This window comes from Pseudophryne corroboree, chromosome 12, assembly GCF_028390025.1.
Source record: "Pseudophryne corroboree isolate aPseCor3 chromosome 12, aPseCor3.hap2, whole genome shotgun sequence".
Taxonomy (NCBI): domain Eukaryota; kingdom Metazoa; phylum Chordata; class Amphibia; order Anura; family Myobatrachidae; genus Pseudophryne; species Pseudophryne corroboree.
Genome location: NC_086455.1, coordinates 170,256,698 through 170,277,425, shown reverse-complemented (window position 1 = coordinate 170,277,425; position 20,728 = coordinate 170,256,698). Strand labels below are relative to the sequence as shown.

The 20,728-nt window shown below is 45.5% G+C and overlaps 1 protein-coding gene across 5 annotated transcripts in view; it reads right to left on the bottom strand.

Moving 5' to 3' along the window:
* The window catches only part of PPP1R13B (protein phosphatase 1 regulatory subunit 13B), a 126,330-nt gene that overhangs the window by 15,407 nt on the left and 90,195 nt on the right, over positions 1–20,728 (bottom strand). For 4 of the 5 annotated variants that reach the window (XM_063948510.1, XM_063948508.1, XM_063948507.1 and 1 more), the window contains 7 exons: positions 19,729–19,830; positions 16,580–16,754; positions 13,169–13,365; positions 11,465–11,629; positions 11,121–11,301; positions 4,506–4,672; positions 3,005–3,500 (listed from right to left, as the gene is read on the bottom strand). In XM_063948510.1, coding sequence (XP_063804580.1) covers positions 3,005–3,500; positions 4,506–4,672; positions 11,121–11,301; positions 11,465–11,629; positions 13,169–13,365; positions 16,580–16,754; positions 19,729–19,830 — 1,483 coding nt within the window. The remainder of the gene's footprint in view (positions 1–3,004; positions 3,501–4,505; positions 4,673–11,120; positions 11,302–11,464; positions 11,630–13,168; positions 13,366–16,579; positions 16,755–19,728; positions 19,831–20,728) is intronic. The other variant, XM_063948509.1, reaches the window with a different exon arrangement.

Below are 20,728 nucleotides of genomic sequence, written 5' to 3'. Positions count from 1 at the left end.
GCAGAGAGAGTTATATTTGGGTGTTGCGTGTTCAAACTGAAATCTAAATTGCATTGTAAAAATAGATCAGCCAGTATTTACCCTGCACAGAAACAATATAACCCACCCAAATCTAACTCTCTCTGCACGTTACATCTGCGCCCCCCCTCCCCCTTCCTGCATTGCACATGGTTTCACCCAACTGCCAACAAACTTGCTGCTACGATTGTGTCTGAATTACCCCCATAGTGCAAATATAATATGGAGAGCTGGTATTCAGCCTGTGGGTATAAATCACATATGGGGTCCCAGAATCATTTGGGGGGTACTGATTGTAATATATGTAATGCATTCCCATCATGAACCATCTGTTTTGGGGTCCTAGAACACACGGACAGGTGCTTGGGGCCCTGCTTTGTACAAAAATATATATTTTTATATATTTAGATATAGATACACACACACACACACACACATATATATATATATCCCCTCTGTACATAGATAAGTATGTTTTTAGGACCATATACATAGATAATCTTGCTCCGTAGACTTGCTTCTCGGAAACAGGTCTCCTTCCTGCACACGGACCTCAGTGCCCGCTCTCTGCCCCCGATAGACTTGTTGACTTTGGAACCTTTTCCGATGATCAGTGAGAGCAGATACTTTCCCCTACTAGGAATACTACTCCTCATGTGCGTTATCATCAGGTCCGTTATTAACCCTTGTTAACAAGATGTCCAGCCACGGACATTTATATATGTGTATAAATGCATAGCTATCATAAACTACAGGATAGGTGATGCCAATTTAGTGCCTCCATGGGCTCTTCCTCCGATCCGTAGCTCCCTCTGCTGTGCCCCACGCACCCCGTTATTTCTAGGGTACTCGCATCTTATTGGTCATCCGTCAGAATGCAGATGCCATAATTCCAACAGGGTCAGGAGGCCGACGCTGGAATCCTGACTAAGTTTAGCGGGCGGGTTAGGTGTAGGGCCAGGGAAGAGGGGGGATGTGGGGGGTATGGGGGGCAGTTAGGTTAGGCTGCGGCGAGGAAGAGGGGGGGGGGGGGGGGGGGGTTAGGGTAAGGCTGCAGGAAGGGGGGGTTAGGGAGAGGGGGACATACTTACCTCGCCACTGTCTGGATTTTACAGAGCAGGATGCCGCGTCGGTATTGTGACTGCCGGCATCCCGTCTGGAAGTCATTCATACCGGACCAATCTATATGACAGCATCATTTATTTATTTATTGTTAACTTACTCTTTTTCTTTTACGGTTTTGTATAAGTACAAACTTTTCTATTAAAAAAAAAAAAAAGAAATAAATCACGATTTATAAACAAAAAACTCATTAAAAACTGTCTGTATAATCCCACACAACGATGGCGGTGTATTATGGAGACGCAGCAAGATCTGGGAACAGGTCCTGTGACACAGACGGGGAGGTCCAGTAAGGAAAAACCAGACATTTTATTTTATGAAATGCAATAAAAGAAAGTGACTGCTGTATTACTGCAATCAGCGCAAACCGTACGTCTTTACGGATGTCAATTAGAGTATTGCAACAGGCCCGTCTACTGCAGCGCAACGTTCCAACGTCACTCAAGCACTAGGCCAGTCCTAAAGACCAAATCCTATCCGTGTCTTTTCTAGCCACACCTGCCCCATGAGCTGACGATCAAAACATTTTTCAATACACATATATAGTCCAACTTTTACTATAGCTTCCCACAATGGTCTACTCGTTATGTTTCACTTAGTACCTCTGTTAATAAGGGTACGGTGATTATAATAAATCACTCCAAAAAATAAAAAACACATTTTCAAAAGCGTATTTCAAGCACTGGCATCACTAGGGGTGCGGGCCACAATGGGTGACGCCGAATGTAGAGCTTCTCTGCTATTTTGGTGTCACTGGGCAGCCACGCTGGGCCAGGGAGAGGCTGGGGCACCGGGCTAGCCCCGGGTGTGACAAGATCAAGGTGTGTGACACACGGTCATGCCTCCAGAACGTTACACATCAGGGGACATGGCTTTGCAGGCAGAAGTCCACGCCCCCTTTTGCGCACAGGAGAGAACTCCACAGTGCCGCACTGGGTGTCACCAGCCATAGTTACACCACGGATACAGTGCTTGCACGCCGGTAGTGTAAATATCTGAGATTAGATTGGCAATTAGCCACATGAGCCCCCTGCATATAATAAATAAATATATATATATATATATATATATATATATATATATATATATAAAAGTGACGAAAGAAACTGCGGCACTCGGGGACTGCAGAAAAGTCACTGTATTAAATACAATAATCCATCTATCGACGTTTCAGGGAATTCAACCCCCTTCTCAAGATGTGGAAGAAACAATATATTGTGCAACTATATATTTATATATTCCCTGCAGTGACCCCCTTGCCTATTTTAAAAGCTAAGTCCTTACCTTTCTATCTTTTTACCTTTTTACTTGTTTTTGGATGTTTTATGACCTTTTATGCATCTTATTCATATGTGTTATTAAAACTGTTTGTTTAATTTTATATTTTTTGGCTCATGAATCATACGTTTTTAATAGTAACCTTTTGCACGTCTACACAACAGTAGTCGCCGGTACCCTTATCCCCCCACTGTATATCTTTTAGGCAGCATTGTACTAGTGTTGCAACCTTAAGGGGTGGCAGACACCTCTAACAAGGCGGTTGTGTCTAATACTTTTTTAACAATTTTTTAATATACAACTTTTACCACTGAGATCTTAATCCACAAGTGGCGCTGTATCATCCTTCGCATTACATATATATATATATATATATATATATATATATATTTATATTTATATTTATATATTTATTTATTTTTCACTTGTACCAGAACATAATTCACGTTGTAATTCGCTCTGGGAAAGGGACGACAGCATTGATTTTCACGTTTAAGCGGTAATTATTTATAGCCATTAACATATAGAGCGCTGCCACATGACGCAGCGGTGTACAGAGGACTACAGTCGTCATACACGTTATTACCTGCTTTGACGGACTTGTTCAGGGTGTTGTATACAGCTTGCTGATAGTTCTTTGGCGGAGTGGATTGTTGAAGATACATGGAATAAATAGAACTGGAGTTCACGGTCTGAGGTCCTTTCCTAGGAGACTGCGGCCTCGATCCTTTTTCTGCCAGGAAAGGTCGAATGGCCACAGTTAAAGGAGGGTCAGGCCTAGCGTCCGTTCCGGGAAACAAGGGGGAAGAGGACGGTGGGTAGGTGGGACTCGGAGGGACAGAAATCCTCTGCTGTATCTGCTGCGAGGAGCCTGGAGGGTGGGCGCTGCTCGCCGGCGGTAACGGGAGAGGCCGCGAGCGGGTGGTGGGCCCAGACCCAGGTCTCGGCAAGCTTCCGTCCTTCCTCCTTTCCAAAGAATTAGTAGCGCTTAAAGGAAGAGGACCCTGGTACACGCCGTAGCTATGGGGCAGCGTTTTACTCAGTCCTGGCATCGGAGAGGGGATCTTCCCAGCATCACCAGGCTAAACACAGGAAAAGTCTACACGTCAGACAACGGTCACATAGGGAGAAATAGACGTAAATGTAAGAGCAGAAATATAGTGAAAGATTTTCTGGAGATCGAAAATAAATAAATAATTTATGGAGAATAATCGTTGAGGAATCTGAAAATTGTTTAAAAAAACCTGTAAGACAATGTAATTGTAACCCATATTCTATTAACAACTTAGGGGGACATTTACTAAGCAGTGATAAGAGCGGAGAAGTGAGCCGGTGGAGAAGTTGCCCATGGCAACCAATCAGCACTGAAGTAACATCTATAATTTGCATCCTATAAATGATACAGAGCTGCTGATTGGTTGATGGGGCAATTTTTCCACTGGCTCACTTCTCCGCTCTTATCACTGCTTAGTAAATGCCCCCTTTAGTCACCTACTTTTAAAGTCACAAGAAGTTCTTAAAAATTCTGTTATAAAAAAACGAAAACTACGTACTGTGGATCCGATAAGTGTGACTAATATGGCATTACTAAACCACGCCCACTTATTGCTCATTAGCATAACAAGATGTGAAGCTTGTAGGCAACATGGCGGAGTATAGAGTACAAATATGTCTACTCCTTTATAGAACGCCTCCCCCACCATCTTAAAATGGATTACAACCCCCGGATGACTAAATTACTGATCAGTTGCTTTCTCTTCTGTCCTTTTCAGCCAGGTCTTTATATCAGTAAGAGGAGTTGCTAATTTTTGTTTAATGTGTTATAGAAGAAACAAAATTCTATTTAATGCAAGGAACAGAGCGGTGTCATAACCTGGAGCAAAACATTAACTACATGTGTGCCCGATAATATAAATACATGGCAAAAAAGCACGAAGGAAAGCCAGAAATTATTTATTTTATACATAATTGTCATCAAGAGGAAATGACTGGAAAAATGTGTAGGGCTGAGGATGCAGAAATACTGAACGTCCAAGTAAATTTACTGAAAATATCCCTTCAATGTGATTTATTACATATATACTTACCAATTTCTCCGCAGGCCCAGCGGCAGCAGAGGTAGGCTGGCTGGATATAGGTCCGGCCTTGAACCCGGCCTCCACACTCGAATCCTTCCTCTCTGCGGTGCTGAGAGGAGGCGTTTTCACAACGGATATCGCGCTCTGCTTCAGCGTCGGCCAGTTTGCGTCATTAGCTGGAAAACCAGAATGCGTTACAATACATAAGACATGCTACTTGGTCATCTAACGTGCCAATTAAATAAAATAATAAGAAATAAACTCGGATTAAGTTAAAATTATCAGAATTAAAAAAAAAATTCAATTTCGGAAATTAAAAAAAAAAGTCAGATAATTGAAACCATGTGACAGTGATTAAAGGAAGACATACGAAATTATCAAATATTAATTACTGGCCAAATTAAGGACGTTTTTGGAGCATGAAACCTCGGCTATTTCCTGTACTAACCGCACTGCGTCGGTGAAGCGGTACAGTATGAATGCCTATTTACTGCCGACACATTCGCCAGGATCAGGGCGTGGCTTGTGCCTTATAGGTGAACAAATTATTTTATTCTGGGAGAAGTTTTATTTGAGGCGGGCTTTCCTGTGCTACCCCAATTATTATCCACCGACTAACCCCTGGTGATGAGTCACTGCGTGAGAGGAGACGGGAAATACAGAATATAATGACCTGTATATCTGCACGCACTCACTGGAAGCCTGGAAATTATTAGCAGCACTGGTTATTGAAGTCCAATATAATTTACAAGTCACATTATATCCCCTGTGACTTTACTGAAACTACTACTCGTGCCCCAGTTCACACACCAATTAGCAGGGAGCAATGAAGCCCATCAAAGCGGGAGATTCATTAACGGATATAATGAAGAGACAAATCATTTGGGGACTTATTTTTGGCGAGCATTTCAAGGTCACCACATTAGTCTTCGAGACCACAAATAACTGGTCTCGACAGTGAGGTTTGTGGTCCTGCAATCAGACTCATGAATTTCTGAATCTATCTGGGTAATGTGCATCATTATAGACAAGGAGGTATTCCCTCAAACAATTGAAAACCTCACACTGGACATGCCAGGCAGTGAGAAAGCACCGCTCAGTGTTAGCTATTACATGGAAGGGAGACCGTGACATCAGACTTTGTGCTGAATGTACACAATGTGTATATACATGTGAATACACAATGTGGAAAATGAAACAAGCCACCGTGCCCACACAAGCTATTATTTCCAGTTATCTCCCTACAGAGACCATATACTTTCTCTTGGGTACCAGACAGGATGGTGATCCTCTAGATCCTCCATCACCGCTACCTGCAGATGAGGATTTATATCATGCCCCAACAGCGTGAGAGAGGATAGGGACGGAACAAGGCTGACATTAAACATGCATGCAGTGTAGGGAGCACCTGATTGGACAGGTTCTGTGGGCATCCAATCAGGAATTGTCTGCACTGAAGCACTGCCTTCAGCTATGCTCAGCCTACTGTGTGCTCTCTGTATTGCACCAGTCCCCAGGCTCTTGGAAGACTCAGGAATTCGCTGTCTGTGTAGATGGACACTCTCCCTGCCTGGAATATACCAGTGAAGTTCTGACAGTTTTATAATCGCCCAGTTTCATAGAGACCCAGAACTTCAGAACATAGAATTACTTTTGATAATAAACTTGAATAACCTGGTAGTCATTTACCTGGAACTAGGCAGGCTGTGTATTCATTCGGCAATTGCCCCAGACTCGCACTGCAGCATTAGGCTGACTGGTAGTGTGACCGTCATGGCACCTCTCCGAGCCTGGACCAGTACAGCAGCAGAGACACCCTGAGGCTGATTCAGAGTCGTATAATACGCCGATATTCACGCAAACAGACAAAGATGGTCTTTGAATCGTGCAGAGAGACCGTACACATTTGGATGCAGGGCCTGTAAATTATAGTGGTGCTGAGAGACGACTGGGGGGTAATGGGGCGTGGCAAGACTGAAACATGCAGATATTGCGTCTTACGGAAGTGTCGCTGAACGCGGCTGCACACAGACGCATCAGCTGATGGCACAGGAGGCCATATACAAAGGCCGTTATTCAATTATCGCACCCGATCTACAGTCTAAAGTGACGGGAGATGGCAGGGGTGATATTTAATTGTATGCCGTTTTCGCACTGATGGCGCCCATAGAGGTCAGGTTTAGCCACGTAAAGCAGCTAAACTCGACCAGAGTCCTGGTCGCGATCGTGTAAAGTGCTGTTTGGGGGCCCACAAATTTCAGCTCGCCACCCCCAGAGGGGTGAATAGCTCTCTTTGGGCACCTTCTAGTGGCTGCCGGCGGAAAACAATTGAATTCCGCCCAAACTGAAAATGGGGCTGGCACAAGTGGGCTTCTCAGTCCTTGCCCATTCAGATATATGTATGTATAACAGGGAAGGGCTTTGCAGCAGCAGCATGCAGGCGCAGACACGGCTGCAGCAAAAGACTCTGAATCAGCCCCTTTGTGGCGTATATACTCTCTATCTAAGATGAGCTGCGTGTACATAAACCGTATCTCCCTTTCTATACTACACCCCAAACCCTGCACCCTCTGCACTCGCCCTACCCCCCATTTAGCCACTAAGAGGTCTATGTACTAAGCCCTGGAGAGAGATAAAGTGGAGATAAAGTAGCAGCCAAACAGCTCCTCCCTGTCATTTTCAAACGCAGCCTGTAACATGGCAGTAAGGAGCTGATTGGCTGGTACTCTATCTCTCTCTCTTTCCAGGGTTTAGTACATAGACCCCTAAGTGGCAGTTGCACAAATACTACTATCACAAAGCACGGGACATCCTCCTTCAGTAAGAGTACTAGAAGGATGGGTAACTGGCTGCTGACGTCTCCTGTTCCTCCTACATAAGGAATGATGTGAAGAAGTCTACAGGGAGAGTGAGGGGAGGAGATCCGGGGGGTGATCATGGACAGTAAGCATTCCTGCCGAGCAGACTCACTGTGCAGGGTGTCAGACAGAGGAGGTGCCTGATGGATGACACTGAGATCAGAAGGCTGGAGACAGGAGGTGGGAGATGACAGCATAGGATCCACTAGGATGTCTAAGTCTGAAACCTTCCAGGGAGCTGGTGATCGTGTCACACACTCACTGTCTGCCTCTACGGGAGGAGCACAGGTGGGAGCAGCCACCCCGAGATCAGGAGAGGAACAAAAAAAGAAGAAAAAAAAAAAAAAAAAGGCACACAGACCAAGAAGAGAGACGAGACACAGGACAAGACATTAGGATGCAAACAGAAGATGTGAGAGACACATTACAGCAGCCATAAACACACTAGAAATAAGTCACTGCGGTCGCCACGGCAAAATCGGCAAAGTCATTTTAAAGGAGGTGAATCGGCCAATGAAGTTATTTTTTATTTATTTTTGGAACATGCTCCTTACCCCTGACTATTAGATGGGAGAGGATGTGGGGACGGGACTGTAGTAAGTCTGGCGCTCTCATTTGGCGGACCACCTAGGCTCTATATGATCAAATCCGCCCTAAATCTTAGTATGCACCGTGGCTACCGCAACTAGAGAGTCAGGATCAAATCGGATTGCAGGATTTGCTAGTGTCTGCATCATTGGCCAACTGCACAAATGGTTCCACTCACCATCCAGTCTCTCAGCCCCAAGCAACGGATTCCACTCACAATCGTGCTCGGTGTATGGGCAGCTGTACTTACAGTAAGTGGTCATAACCTTTACCGTTGAAGCAGGATTATAAAAGGCCACACAGTGGGCTAAATTCAAATTTATATAAAGTCCTATCACTATCGCTAGTCCATGTAACATCCATACCACCAAGCAGGGCACTTACAAGGCCCGAACATGGATCCATGTGCACAAACAAAAAGGCTGCATAGATACGGCAACTCTGTGCCCATGCCAAGTGCCGATGGTCCATTGGTCTAGTCTGGAGACTGACGGAGATTTAGGCATACCAGAAACCCATCAGACTACTTTTTGATTTACAGTTCTCAGTGTAGTAAAAGTTTTGGAGTCACACACTCGCCAATATTAAGCCAATTTGCAGATATAGCCAATAACTTCCCGTATAACAGGTGCAAGTTTTCGTCTAACTCCAAGAGCGGCGTTCTTCAGACTGATCGACATGTAGAACTTCTATAACTAGTGGATTGTTTCAAGAGTCGCTAACATCCCAGGATAAACCCCAATTGTGGTTCCCAAGCAGATCTCTAATAGTCAGGGGAGAGGTTTCTACAGCTGCAAACGTATGAGGGCCTCTGCACCTCCTTTAAATAGACAATAAGACCATAAACATAATGATGAATGATGGGTAACATACGGATGATCAATAACGTTCAAACAGATCACTAAACAATGGTCTACCATGGTATTAGATCTCTATGATTAGAGGAGAGTTCAACCAACCAATAAGTAATAATACATGGAAGGGTAACTCTGTTCCTCTGCAGGGTTTAAGTCAATGGCAAAACAGTTAAAGATATAAAAATGTCTCCCATAAATAAGATGTATGTGCCCTTTAACACATAGGAGCAAGATACACTTCAAGTTTAATTGTGCAAGTACTAACATTTTCCTCACCGCAGGCTCTGCAAAAGCTGAAATATTCCACATTACCCCTGGAAACAGCACAAAACAAAGCTGTTTTATTGTTTATTCTTATTATTTAACAAAATCGCTGTGAAAGATTGTAAACTTCTCTACATTCTGACCTGAGGCTGGGATCAGTTACTCTACAGATCCCTCTCCAGTACTGATACAGACTGACCTGAGGCTGGGTTCAGTTACTCTACAGATCCCTCTCCAGTACTGATACAGTCTGACCTGAGGCTGGGTTCAGTTACTGTACAGATCCCTCTCCAATACGGATACAGACTGACCTGAGGCTGGGTTCAGTTACTCTACAGATCTCTCTCCAATACGGATACATTCTGACCTGAGGCTGGGTTCAGTTACTCTACAAATCCCTCTCCAATACTGATACAGTCTGACCTGAGGCTGGGTTCAGTTACTCTACAGATCCCTCTCCAATACTGATACATTCTGACCGGAGGCTGGGTTCAGTTACTCTACAGATCTCTCTCCAATACGGATACATTCTGACCTGAGGCTGGGTTCAGTTACTATACAGATCCCTCTCCAATACGGATACAGTCTGACCCGAGGCTGGGATCAGTTACTCTACAGATCCCTCTCCAGTACTGATACAGACTGACCTGAGGCTGGGTTCAGTTACTGTACAGATCACTCTCCAATACCGATACAGACTGACCTGAGGCTGGGTTCAGTTACTCTACAGATCCCTCTCCAATACGGATACAGTCTCACCTGAGGCTGGGTTCAGTTACTCTACAGATCCCTCTCCAATACGGATACAGTCTCACCTGAGGCTGGGTTCAGTTACTCTACAAATCCCTCTCCAATACTGATACATTCTGACCTGAGGCTGGGTTCAGTTACTATACAGATCCCTCTCCAGTACTGATACAGACTGACCTGAGGCTGGGTTCAGTTACTATACAGATCCCTCTCCAGTACTGATACAGTCTGACCTGAGGCTGGGATCAGTTACTCTACAGATCACTCTCCAATACCGATACAGACTGACCTGAGGCTGGGTTCAGTTACTATACAGATCCCTCTCCAGTACTGATACAGACTGACCTGAGGCTGGGTTCAGTTACTATACAGATCCCTCTCCAGTACTGATACAGTCTGACCTGAGGCTGGGTTCAGTTACTCTACAAATCCCTCTCCAATACTGATACATTCTGACCTGAGGCTGGGTTCAGTTACTATACAGATCCCTCTCCAGTACTGATACAGTCTGACCTGAGGCTGGGTTCAGTTACTATACAGATCCCTCTCCAGTACGGATACAGTCTGACCTGAGGCTGGGTTCAGTTACTATACAGATCCCTCTCCAGTACGGATACAGTCTGACCTGAGGCTTAGTTCAGTTACTATACAGATCCCTCTCCAGTACGGATACAGTCTGACCTGAAGCTGGGTTCAGTTACTACACAGATCCCTCTCCAATACTTCATCACAGGTCTGGTAATTAGATGGCACATTTTTTGTGTTTGGGCACGCCTGTGGCATAGCTGGCACTGTGGTAAGATAGATATCCCATCATGTCTTTTTTAGTGTAAGTAGAAAGCACAGTAAATCTATACTATAAGTGTATACCTTAGCCCACGGTGCCCACTGGGGATACACATGTAAGAACTTGGCATATCATGGTGGGAACTATCGATGCAGAAGTGTGGTGGGCAACGGCTGCTCATCCGGCTGCATGCTTGGACTTTGCTTGGGCTCCACAACGTTAGAAACTTACAGACGGCCTATTATCAGCGCAGAATTAATAATGACTGAGCTGGAGGCTTTACTCAGCCCTTATTTTGATTGTGCCATAAAATCATGGTACAGGATATTGTTACTATATCCTACCCAGCTGTCAGAACTGCGCCAATAGCGGTCTCAGGCGTCTGGTGGGATACAGGCCATTACTTAGTAGGTTTGAACCTATATATAAAAATAAAAGCTCTGAATATCCAGAACAGGGAGTAGGCTGACACTGTCCTCCACTTAACCAACAGACCTAAATGCCCACAAAGTCAACCTACCAGATTTGGAGCGGGCGTGCGTTCCGCTAGCAGCGAGCGACAAAGACTGAGGCTTTACCGGATCAGCAGGTAGAGGATAATTCACTGTGCTTGGGATTTGGATGTATGGGCCCACTGCTGCCACTCGCCCCGACGCGGATAGCGTGGACTGGGGAGATGGCGTTCCGTTGATGCGATTGAGCTGTAAAATACAGACGAAGAAGTCAACAACCACTAAATCCGCACTGAAGGTATAAAATAATGATGATGATGATGATGAAGAGCATCTGGGAACAATGTCCAAGATAAATTATTTGAAAACCGACAATACAGGATGGAGCGGACACATCAAGAGCAGATCTTACGGGAATGTTTTCTTTTTGACGTGCCTCAACTTTTTTCTTGTAGAGACGTTCGCGCAGCTCGTTAATACGCTTGTCCATGATGGCTACCTCCATGTTACGCTTGTTTAACAGTTCCTTCTGCTGCTGGAGCTTCGTGTTCTGCTCCTGGTTGAGACGATTCCTGATCTAGAACACAAACAGCAGTCTGGAATTAGCCTAAGAAACTCAGGAAAGCCATGGCTCTTGCTCAAGGTTAGACCATTGCTCTAACATGCACCTGTGACCTACAGGTACTGAGGCAGACATTCCGTGACTTGAACCAATGAGAATGCAGAACATTAATTCACAAGGACTGGTGATGTCCCTGCTTTATAGTGAATTCCCTGTGGTCCCAATGCTGCATGCTCAAAAGTGCATTGGTGCAGGTGATGAGAGCACTGTACATTACCATCGTGGAGTTTAGAATGCAGCGGCCTTCTCTTTGTATAAATTAAGCTGGGTATACACTATACAATTATTGGCACGATTCGGGCGATCTGCCTGATGTATTGCACAGTGTGTATGAACGATTGTTTCGCCATTTTGACGATAAATCAGGCAAATCCATGTCTTGTAAATGGCTGGTGCTTTAAAAAACAAAAACAAAAAACGCCCAGTTTGGCCGGGAACTCGCACCTCCAACCAACTTGGACTTGGCCTAATGCAGACCTGATCGCTGCAACAAATTTGTTAGCAGTTGGGCAAAACCATGTGCACTGCAGGTGGGGCCGATGTAACATGTGCAGAGAGAGTTAGATTTTGGGTGGGGTGTATTCAAACTGAAATCTAAATTGCAGTGTAAAAATAAAGCAGCCAGTATTTACCCTTCACAGAAACAATATAACCCACCCAAATCTAACACCCTCTGCACATGTTACATCTGCCCCCCCTGCAGTGCACATGGTTTTGCCCAACTGCTAACAAATTTGCTGCTGCGGTCAGGTCTGAATTACCCCCTTCATTACATCCAGCCCCTTATGTTTAACCAAAGGCTTAAGGTGGCCATACACTAAACAGCTGCGCATGCGATACCTCAGCAACTCCCCGCCGGCAGCTATATCGCGTACAATACATCGTATGCGGTCATTCTGCATACGATGTTTGGCATGCGATCCCATTCAATACGATGTATCCTTGGTGCAGCAGTGACAATCTCCGGATCCCATGCTGCACGGGACAGTGCATCGGATCGGAATCGGGAGTAAAGGACACACGATTTTACACTTTTCAAGCGATTTATCGGCCCGATGGGATGAAATCGTGTAGAAAATGGCCAAATCGTACTAGCGTATAACATATACTTATCACATAGTCCACACTGTAACATACGGCTTATTTCTCTATTAGATTAGTGCACACTATCCCCATGGTGTGAATTGCACCAGCTGTGACACCGGCAGCCTAATACACCACAGAATGTACACTCAAGTCTACTCCATCAGTATATCAGTATTTACTAAGCCTTGGGTGGAGATAAAGTACCAGCCAATCAGCTCCTAACTGTCATTTTTCAATCACAGACCGTAACACCGGAGATAGGAGCTGATTGGCTGGTACTTTCTCCCTGTCCATTTTATCTCCATCCAAGGATTAGTAAATAGATCTCATAGTCCCCAAATGTCATATTCATAGCCACAAATGACCAGACCCAGTGGAGACACTTATTGCTAGTTAATGGCTACTTACCTGTAGCTCTTGATATAGCTTCTTCAGTTCCAGAGCAGCCGGCCCGCTCATTTGCCCGTTGTAGGCCTGGAAACCATTTAACTTCCCCTTGCGCAGGTCTTCCAGCTGCTGTGTGAGCTGCTCCACCTTCAGCACCGCCACCTGCAGCTCCTGCTGCTTCTCCTGGAACATGTCACTGATGTGCTCGATTTCAGTAGCTGCCACGTAATACAAAACGTAACAGTGAGGCCCTGATACAACACGTAGTGGAAGAAATGGCTGCAGATGCACTATACAATCCTTTCTGTCAATTACAATATGTAATAAGAGGTTGTGTGCATATAATTGGCCAATGATATGGGCTTTCCCACCGCGTCGAGGTCACCTCTATCCAGCGAGTCCCTAACACTTTGGGGTTCATATTGGGGCACAGGGCACCCTCAAATCAGCCGGCCACGAACAAATTATATGCTAACAACCTCTTATTATAGATTATATATTGTAATTGACAGTAATGATTGCATAGTGCATCTGCACCCATTTCTTCCCCTGTAGTACCATACAATCTCAGCAGATGGCACCTCTCATTACCACCACCAGGGTGCGCAGTCTGCACCCATGTCTTCCCCTGTAGTACCATACAATCTCAGCAGATGGCACCTCTCATTACCACCACCAGGGTGCGCAGTCTGCACCCATGTCTTCCCCTGTAGTACCATACAATCTCAGCAGATGGCACCTCTCATTACCACCACCAGGGTGCGCAGTCTGCACCCATTTCTTCCCCTGTAGTACCATACAATCTCAGCAGATGGCACCTCTCATTACCACCACCAGGGTGCGCAGTCTGCACCCATTTCTACCCCTGTAGTACCATACAATCTCAGCAGATGGCACCTCTCATTACCACCACTAGGGTGCGCAGTCTGGACCCATTTCTTCCCCTGTAGTACCATACAATCTCAGCAGATGGCACCTCTCATTACCACCACTAGGGTGCGCAGTCTGGACCCATTTCTTCCCCTGTAGTACCATACAATCTCAGCAGATGGCACCTCTCATTACCACCACCAGGGTGCGCAGTCTGCACCCATGTCTTCCCCTGTAGTACCATACAATCTCAGCAGATGGCACCTCTCATTACCACCACCAGGGTGCGCAGTCTGCACCCATGTCTTCCCCTGTAGTACCATACAATCTCAGCAGATGGCACCTCTCATTACCACCACTAGGGTGCGCAGTCTGGACCCATTTCTTCCCCTGTAGTACCATACAATCTCAGCAGATGGCACCTCTCATTACCACCACCAGGGTGCGCAGTCTGCACCCATTTCTTCCCCTGTAGTACCATACAATCTCAGCAGATGGCACCTCTCATTACCACCACTAGGGTGCGCAGTCTGGACCCATTTCTTCCCCTGTAGTACCATACAATCTCAGCAGATGGCACCTCTCATTACCACCACTAGGGTGCGCAGTCTGGACCCATTTCTTCCCCTGTAGTACCATACAATCTCAGCAGATGGCACCTCTCATTACCACCACCAGGGTGCGCAGTCTGCACCCATGTCTTCCCCTGTAGTACCATACAATCTCAGCAGATGGCACCTCTCATTACCACCACCAGGGTGCGCAGTCTGCACCCATGTCTTCCCCTGTAGTACCATACAATCTCAGCAGATGGCACCTCTCATTACCACCACTAGGGTGCGCAGTCTGGACCCATTTCTTCCCCTGTAGTACCATACAATCTCAGCAGATGGCACCTCTCATTACCACCACCAGGGTGCGCAGTCTGCACCCATGTCTTCCCCTGTAGTACCATACAATCTCAGCAGATGGCACCTCTCATTACCACCACTAGGGTGCGCAGTCTGGACCCATTTCTTCCCCTGTAGTACCATACAATCTCAGCAGATGGCACCTCTCATTACCACCACCAGGGTGCGCAGTCTGCACCCATTTCTTCCCCTGTAGTACCATACAATCTCAGCAGATGGCACCTCTCATTACCACCACTAGGGTGCGCAGTCTGGACCCATTTCTTCCCCTGTAGTACCATACAATCTCAGCAGATGGCACCTCTCATTACCACCACTAGGGTGCGCAGTCTGCACCCATTTCTTCCCCTGTAGTACCATACAATCTCAGCAGATGGCACCTCTCATTACCACCACCAGGGTGCGCAGTCTGCACCCATTTCTTCCCCTGTAGTACCATACAATCTCAGCAGATGGCACCTCTCATTACCACCACCAGGGTGCGCAGTCTGGACCCATTTCTTCCCCTGTAGTACCATACAATCTCAGCAGATGGCACCTCTCATTACCACCACCAGGGTGCGCAGTCTGGACCCATTTCCTCTGTTTAGTCTATAGCACGTAGTGCCCTAGGCCTAGTCTCGGAACAAGGGCTCCTGACATTGTCAGTCATATTAAGTGTCCAGATTTCTAGAACCTATGGCTGACACACAACCATAGATTACTAGCTATAGGCCTCCGGGAACATGTAGGAGTTGTGGGTGAAGATAATGTATAGATTATGCTATTATATCAGCTAAAAACTACCGGCACTGAAACGCCGGGTAAAAAACTGGATTTTCAGACATTTCTGTCTGAATAGAGTATTCTTTTTTATTCTTCTTAGGGAAAAAGAATAAAAAAGAATACTCTATTCAGACAGAAATGTCTGAAAATCCAGTTTTTTACCTGGCGTTTCAGTGCCGGTAGTTTTGCCGGTCCCTGCCTGACCCCCTTTCACACAGACAAGCAAATTACCAGGTCAAGAATTTCTACCCGGTAATTTTCAGATCAAAACGGGTATTTCGTCTGTGTGAAAGGGTCAATCCGGGATCTCCAACCCTGGTAAATTCCTGGGTCGAAGTCCCAGGAATTTTAACCCGGATTGACCCTTTTACACAGGAAAAAAAGACCTGTGTTTATCGGCAAATTACTGGGTAGAACTTCTTCACCCAGGAATTTGCCTCTCTGTGCGAATGGGGTATAACTAGCTAATGTTATTCAACTGGGCAAAGGATTGCGGAACATTTTACCCCTTTTCACCCCCTTAGGAACCAAATTTGGGAAAAAATTCCTGCTTAGTGGGTGGCTGCAAATAACGGTCACAGTTTCCAGACTACCCAGCAGGTGCACAGGGAGAGTTTACCAACTGTCACATTTTCCAGAGCACAATGGTGATGCATTGTAAATGGCAGGTGGACGTTTTGCCACATTTCTCCAAATCAAAGCAACCAATTACAATGCCAATATTTTTCTGCAAATCTACGGACCAAGACCTGTAATTTGGTAAGTGATGCGCCCTGCTTAGACAACGGCATCATAGAAATACATCACTCATAAAAGCCGTCCTTCTGCTATTAATCTATAGACGGACAGTGGAAATGAATAGATTAGACTGCGGCTGAGAACATACACAGATTTCCATTGATGACTTTGCTGTAGTCCACTTGGCCTCTCATGGCACGGATCTTCTTCAGTTTGTTCTCCTGGGTCTCCACGCGCTCCTTCAGCTTCTGCAGTTTCTCACTTTCAGAAACGGACTGCAGCTGACGGCGTTCCTGTTGCTTTAGATAGCGCAGGCGCTGTTCCTGCCAACACAGGGAGGGGAGAATGTTTATTTAGAGGGCTGTTTTTTTTATGATCATCGAGATCTATATTCTGCACATGCTGGAGAACACAATAGCAACGTAAACACAGAATTCCACACATCTCTGCGGCTTCCTTCACCGTCCATTTCCTGCGACCTGGATGCCTCTTCCTGATGCAGCAAAATGGCTCCCCCTGTGTCTAATTCCGTGCTTCCAGAAGTAAACACAGATAAGGCGCTGAGAGCTCCTCAGAGATAATAAAACAAATGTAATCTGGGATGAGCAGTGATGAAGGCTGGCGAGAGAGAGAGGAAGCACCAGCCCTGCCAATAACTAGTCATGGAAAAATCAGTGCTGCTGGCAAAGCTCACCCCACACGATGCGCCAGCCATAGAACCCGGGCAACGAACATTATAAAGGACAGCTAAAAATATGAAAAGTGTAATCTACAAAACAGCGGTGTTCACACGACGTGTGCTCGGAGATGAAGTGGTGACGGGGTTGAGAAGGGAAGGGGGGGGGGGGGGGAGTATTAGTGTTTAAGCCAACTGCTGATGCAGGACAATAGTTGGCATCCCACCATCAAACAGGTTGTACCACAAACTACCGAATATGTTAAAAGTTTTTTGGGGTTTTAGTTACTTTCCATGTCCACTGAGTTACACCATTGCTGGCTAAGTGAAGCAGGGCCCTGGGGCGGACTATCAGTGGAAACCAGTGGTGGCTCCGGAGGTGGGGTTGCAGTGCAGTCCAAAATTCAAATAGAGGAGTAACACCAACTGCCAGTGAGTCCGTTTAGGATGGCAGTTGGTGGCAGTTAGTGTGTCTCCCCTATTTGAATTTTAGACTGCACTGCATCCCCTGATCGGGAGCCACCACTGGCGGGAACCGCTCCTGGATAGGCTCTAATGGTTTCCTTGTGAACGAGGATTCAGCACATATGCAGAAAGGACCATCAGATCCTGAGAAGATTTCTGTGGCCCTTATCTGACCAGGATCTGGCCGCTGTGTGTCTGATTCCTCCCTACTGCCATTACAGAAGCTGGCCAGTAGAGGTCCCCATGAACAACAGTTAAGACCAGTGTCCTACACCAGCAAGAATGTCTTCAGGAGACAACCACTTAATACTCACGGAGAGAAATGGAGGGAAGGCAGGGAAGGCAGGGTGGGGTTAAATATAAAAGTGCAGAAGATATAAATACCCTCCAAGTTATGGAAAATGTATGACATCAACTGTGACCCCCCTCACTGTACATGAAGAAGATCTGACATTAACTGAAGCGCTTAACAACATGTAAGAGTAGAGCTATGACAAAACTAAATGTAACACATAATAAACATAATAATTATTTTATTTATATAGCGCTCTTTGTCCAACAGGTCAGCAACGCAAGAGCATGGTCACCTCTTGGATCTCTCTACTGCACCCAGGTCATAAAGTTGCCTACCAGGTTTCTGGAAACGCCCGCTACGCACTGTGCGGCATAATGTGAACTGGGGGCACTGGTGATACAAACTGGCAGGAGTACAATGCGCCATATTGATAACTTGTAGCATTGGAGAGTTGTACTAAAGCGGAGAGTGACCAACCAATCAGCCTGCCATGTTATACTTTGTGCTTGAAAAAAGACAAGAGCCGATTGGTTAATAGTTTCTCTCCACTTTATCACTCTCCGGGGCACTGTGGTATAATGTGAATTAGGGGACTACTACGGTGCATAAAATGAGCAACTGCTATGGAGAGAGGCGTCTCTCTAAGGGGACAAAACATTGTTACGGGGGCCCACAAACTTCTGTCTATGCCTTACATTGGTGCCTTATGCCATGGGCTAACACGGTGTATGCCATTTATGCCCAGATACCCCATTTTGGTGTTTCTATGTTACCGTGTTCACTCTTTAATAAATAAACATACTAATAATAAAAAACATTATTCTGATGTACATTACAATTTCTATTCCACCACAACCGAAGTCTTATTTAACATTTATTAAACTACACAACACAAAGGGAAGAGGATACAACAAAAATAATACAGAACTTTAGAAAAACAAACAAAACAAACCAGGTTTGGAAAACACAAGATCTGTGATGATATCAGAGCTGTAAATATTTATAAATCAACAAATGCTTATTCACATTTATTTTTTTATACCTTGACCAATCAAAAATCGAAAAAAAAAAATTCCATTGCCCGTGGTCTGGAACGCCCCATATGTTCTAGGCTGTAGCTCTTTAAAGCGGCAGATTTATGTGCGTGAACAAAGCCTTGCGCAATGCTGTAACAAAGTGCGCATTTAAAAGCGGGTACACGCAGACGTGGATGACCTGACAACTATTACTATAACCAGTGCTGCCACCCTAAGGCTTGTGTTGGACTCCATTATAATAACACGATTTAGGAAAGAAAAGAGAAGTCAGTGAAGAGTAATCCGCAGATGGTTTGTAAGTTTATACAAGAAAGAGATGAGAAAAGGAACGCAAGGCTTCCAAGGCTCGGCAGAACTACCGCTAACTTGCGCCATCTGCACGGGAAGCGGTAATAAAACACACAACTTTTAACTGGTCCAAGTGGGAAAAAAAAGAGCTGTATAGAACCTACGGCTGGTGCATCATGTAATTAAACAGTTAAGTTGGAGAGTTCTCTCCCAAATGACTGATGTGATTGAATCACAGACTATTACAGCGACACAACCTCAGAGCAGGATGTCCGCTTCATAAATCCTGCGGCAATGACATCCAATTATAAGGGACATTATTGTTAGTTCCCCGGATTACCTGCTGTAGAGCCCCCTGTGCACAGTGCGGCCCACCTTACTTGTAGTGCTCTGTCCAGGGGTCTCTACCACCTGTATCTCCAGGGAGTTCCAGGTCGTGGTTCCCCACTAGTCATCTGCTAGGAGTAGAAGCACACACTGCCTGGAGCTCCCACTGCAATACTACAGCACTGCTATTATAGACTGAGCCAACCTACCTTTGCTACCAACATCTGCTGCTGGTTCTCTATCTGCTGCTGCTGGCGGGAGGCCATGTCTTGCAGCTCCGTAAGAGTCAGCTCCACGCGTGGGTTCCCCACCTGTATACAGAGGGGAGAAGTGAATGAGAACAAGCCCTCTTTTCGGTAAGAAAACAACAATCAGATAATGTGCTCACAGAACACGTTTTAATGCATAACACCCAATCACAGTAATGAGAGCAAATGTATGACAGGCTGCAGCTGATTATATAATTGTGCTTTTAGCAAATAACTGAAAAAGTGTATCCGACGCAGGGGTCTATGTACTGAGCCTAAGGGGGAAATGTACTAAGCAGTGAAGAAAGTGGAGAAGGGAGCCAGTGGAGAAGTTGCCGATGGCAACCAATCAGCATTAAAGTAACATTTATAATTTGCATGCTATAAAATCATACAGAGCAGCTGATTGGTTGCCATGGGCAACTTCTCCACTGGCTCATTTCTCCACTCTTTTCACTGCTTAGTACATCTCCCTCATAGTACATAGACACCTTAGGGGTCTATTCATGAAGCAGTGAAAAGAGTGGAGAAGTGAGCCAGTGAAGAAGTTGCCCATGGCAACCAATCAGTGTTGAGGTAACACTTATAAAGTGCATTCTACAAAATTATAAGTAGCAGCTGATTGGTTGCCATGGGCAACCACTCCACACTTTGCACTGCTTCATGAAGAGACCACTTAGTCACCTATGTGAAAGAACAAAAATTTGAAGAGGAATGAACAGGCCACATTCTCAAGACTAACACAATATGGCTGCCTCCGCCATGTTGAAGCTCTACAACATTACTATGCAGGACTAGAAAGGTTCAGTTCTGCATATACTTTGATCCTTTATAGCACAGCCAAGACTGGGGGGTGTTCTATAGAGAGTGACATATAGGGGAAACGGTGCACTATATTGCAATGCCCATATCTGGTGACAAGCAATGGCAGAGCAAAACAAGGGGGCGACGCAAAGTAGTA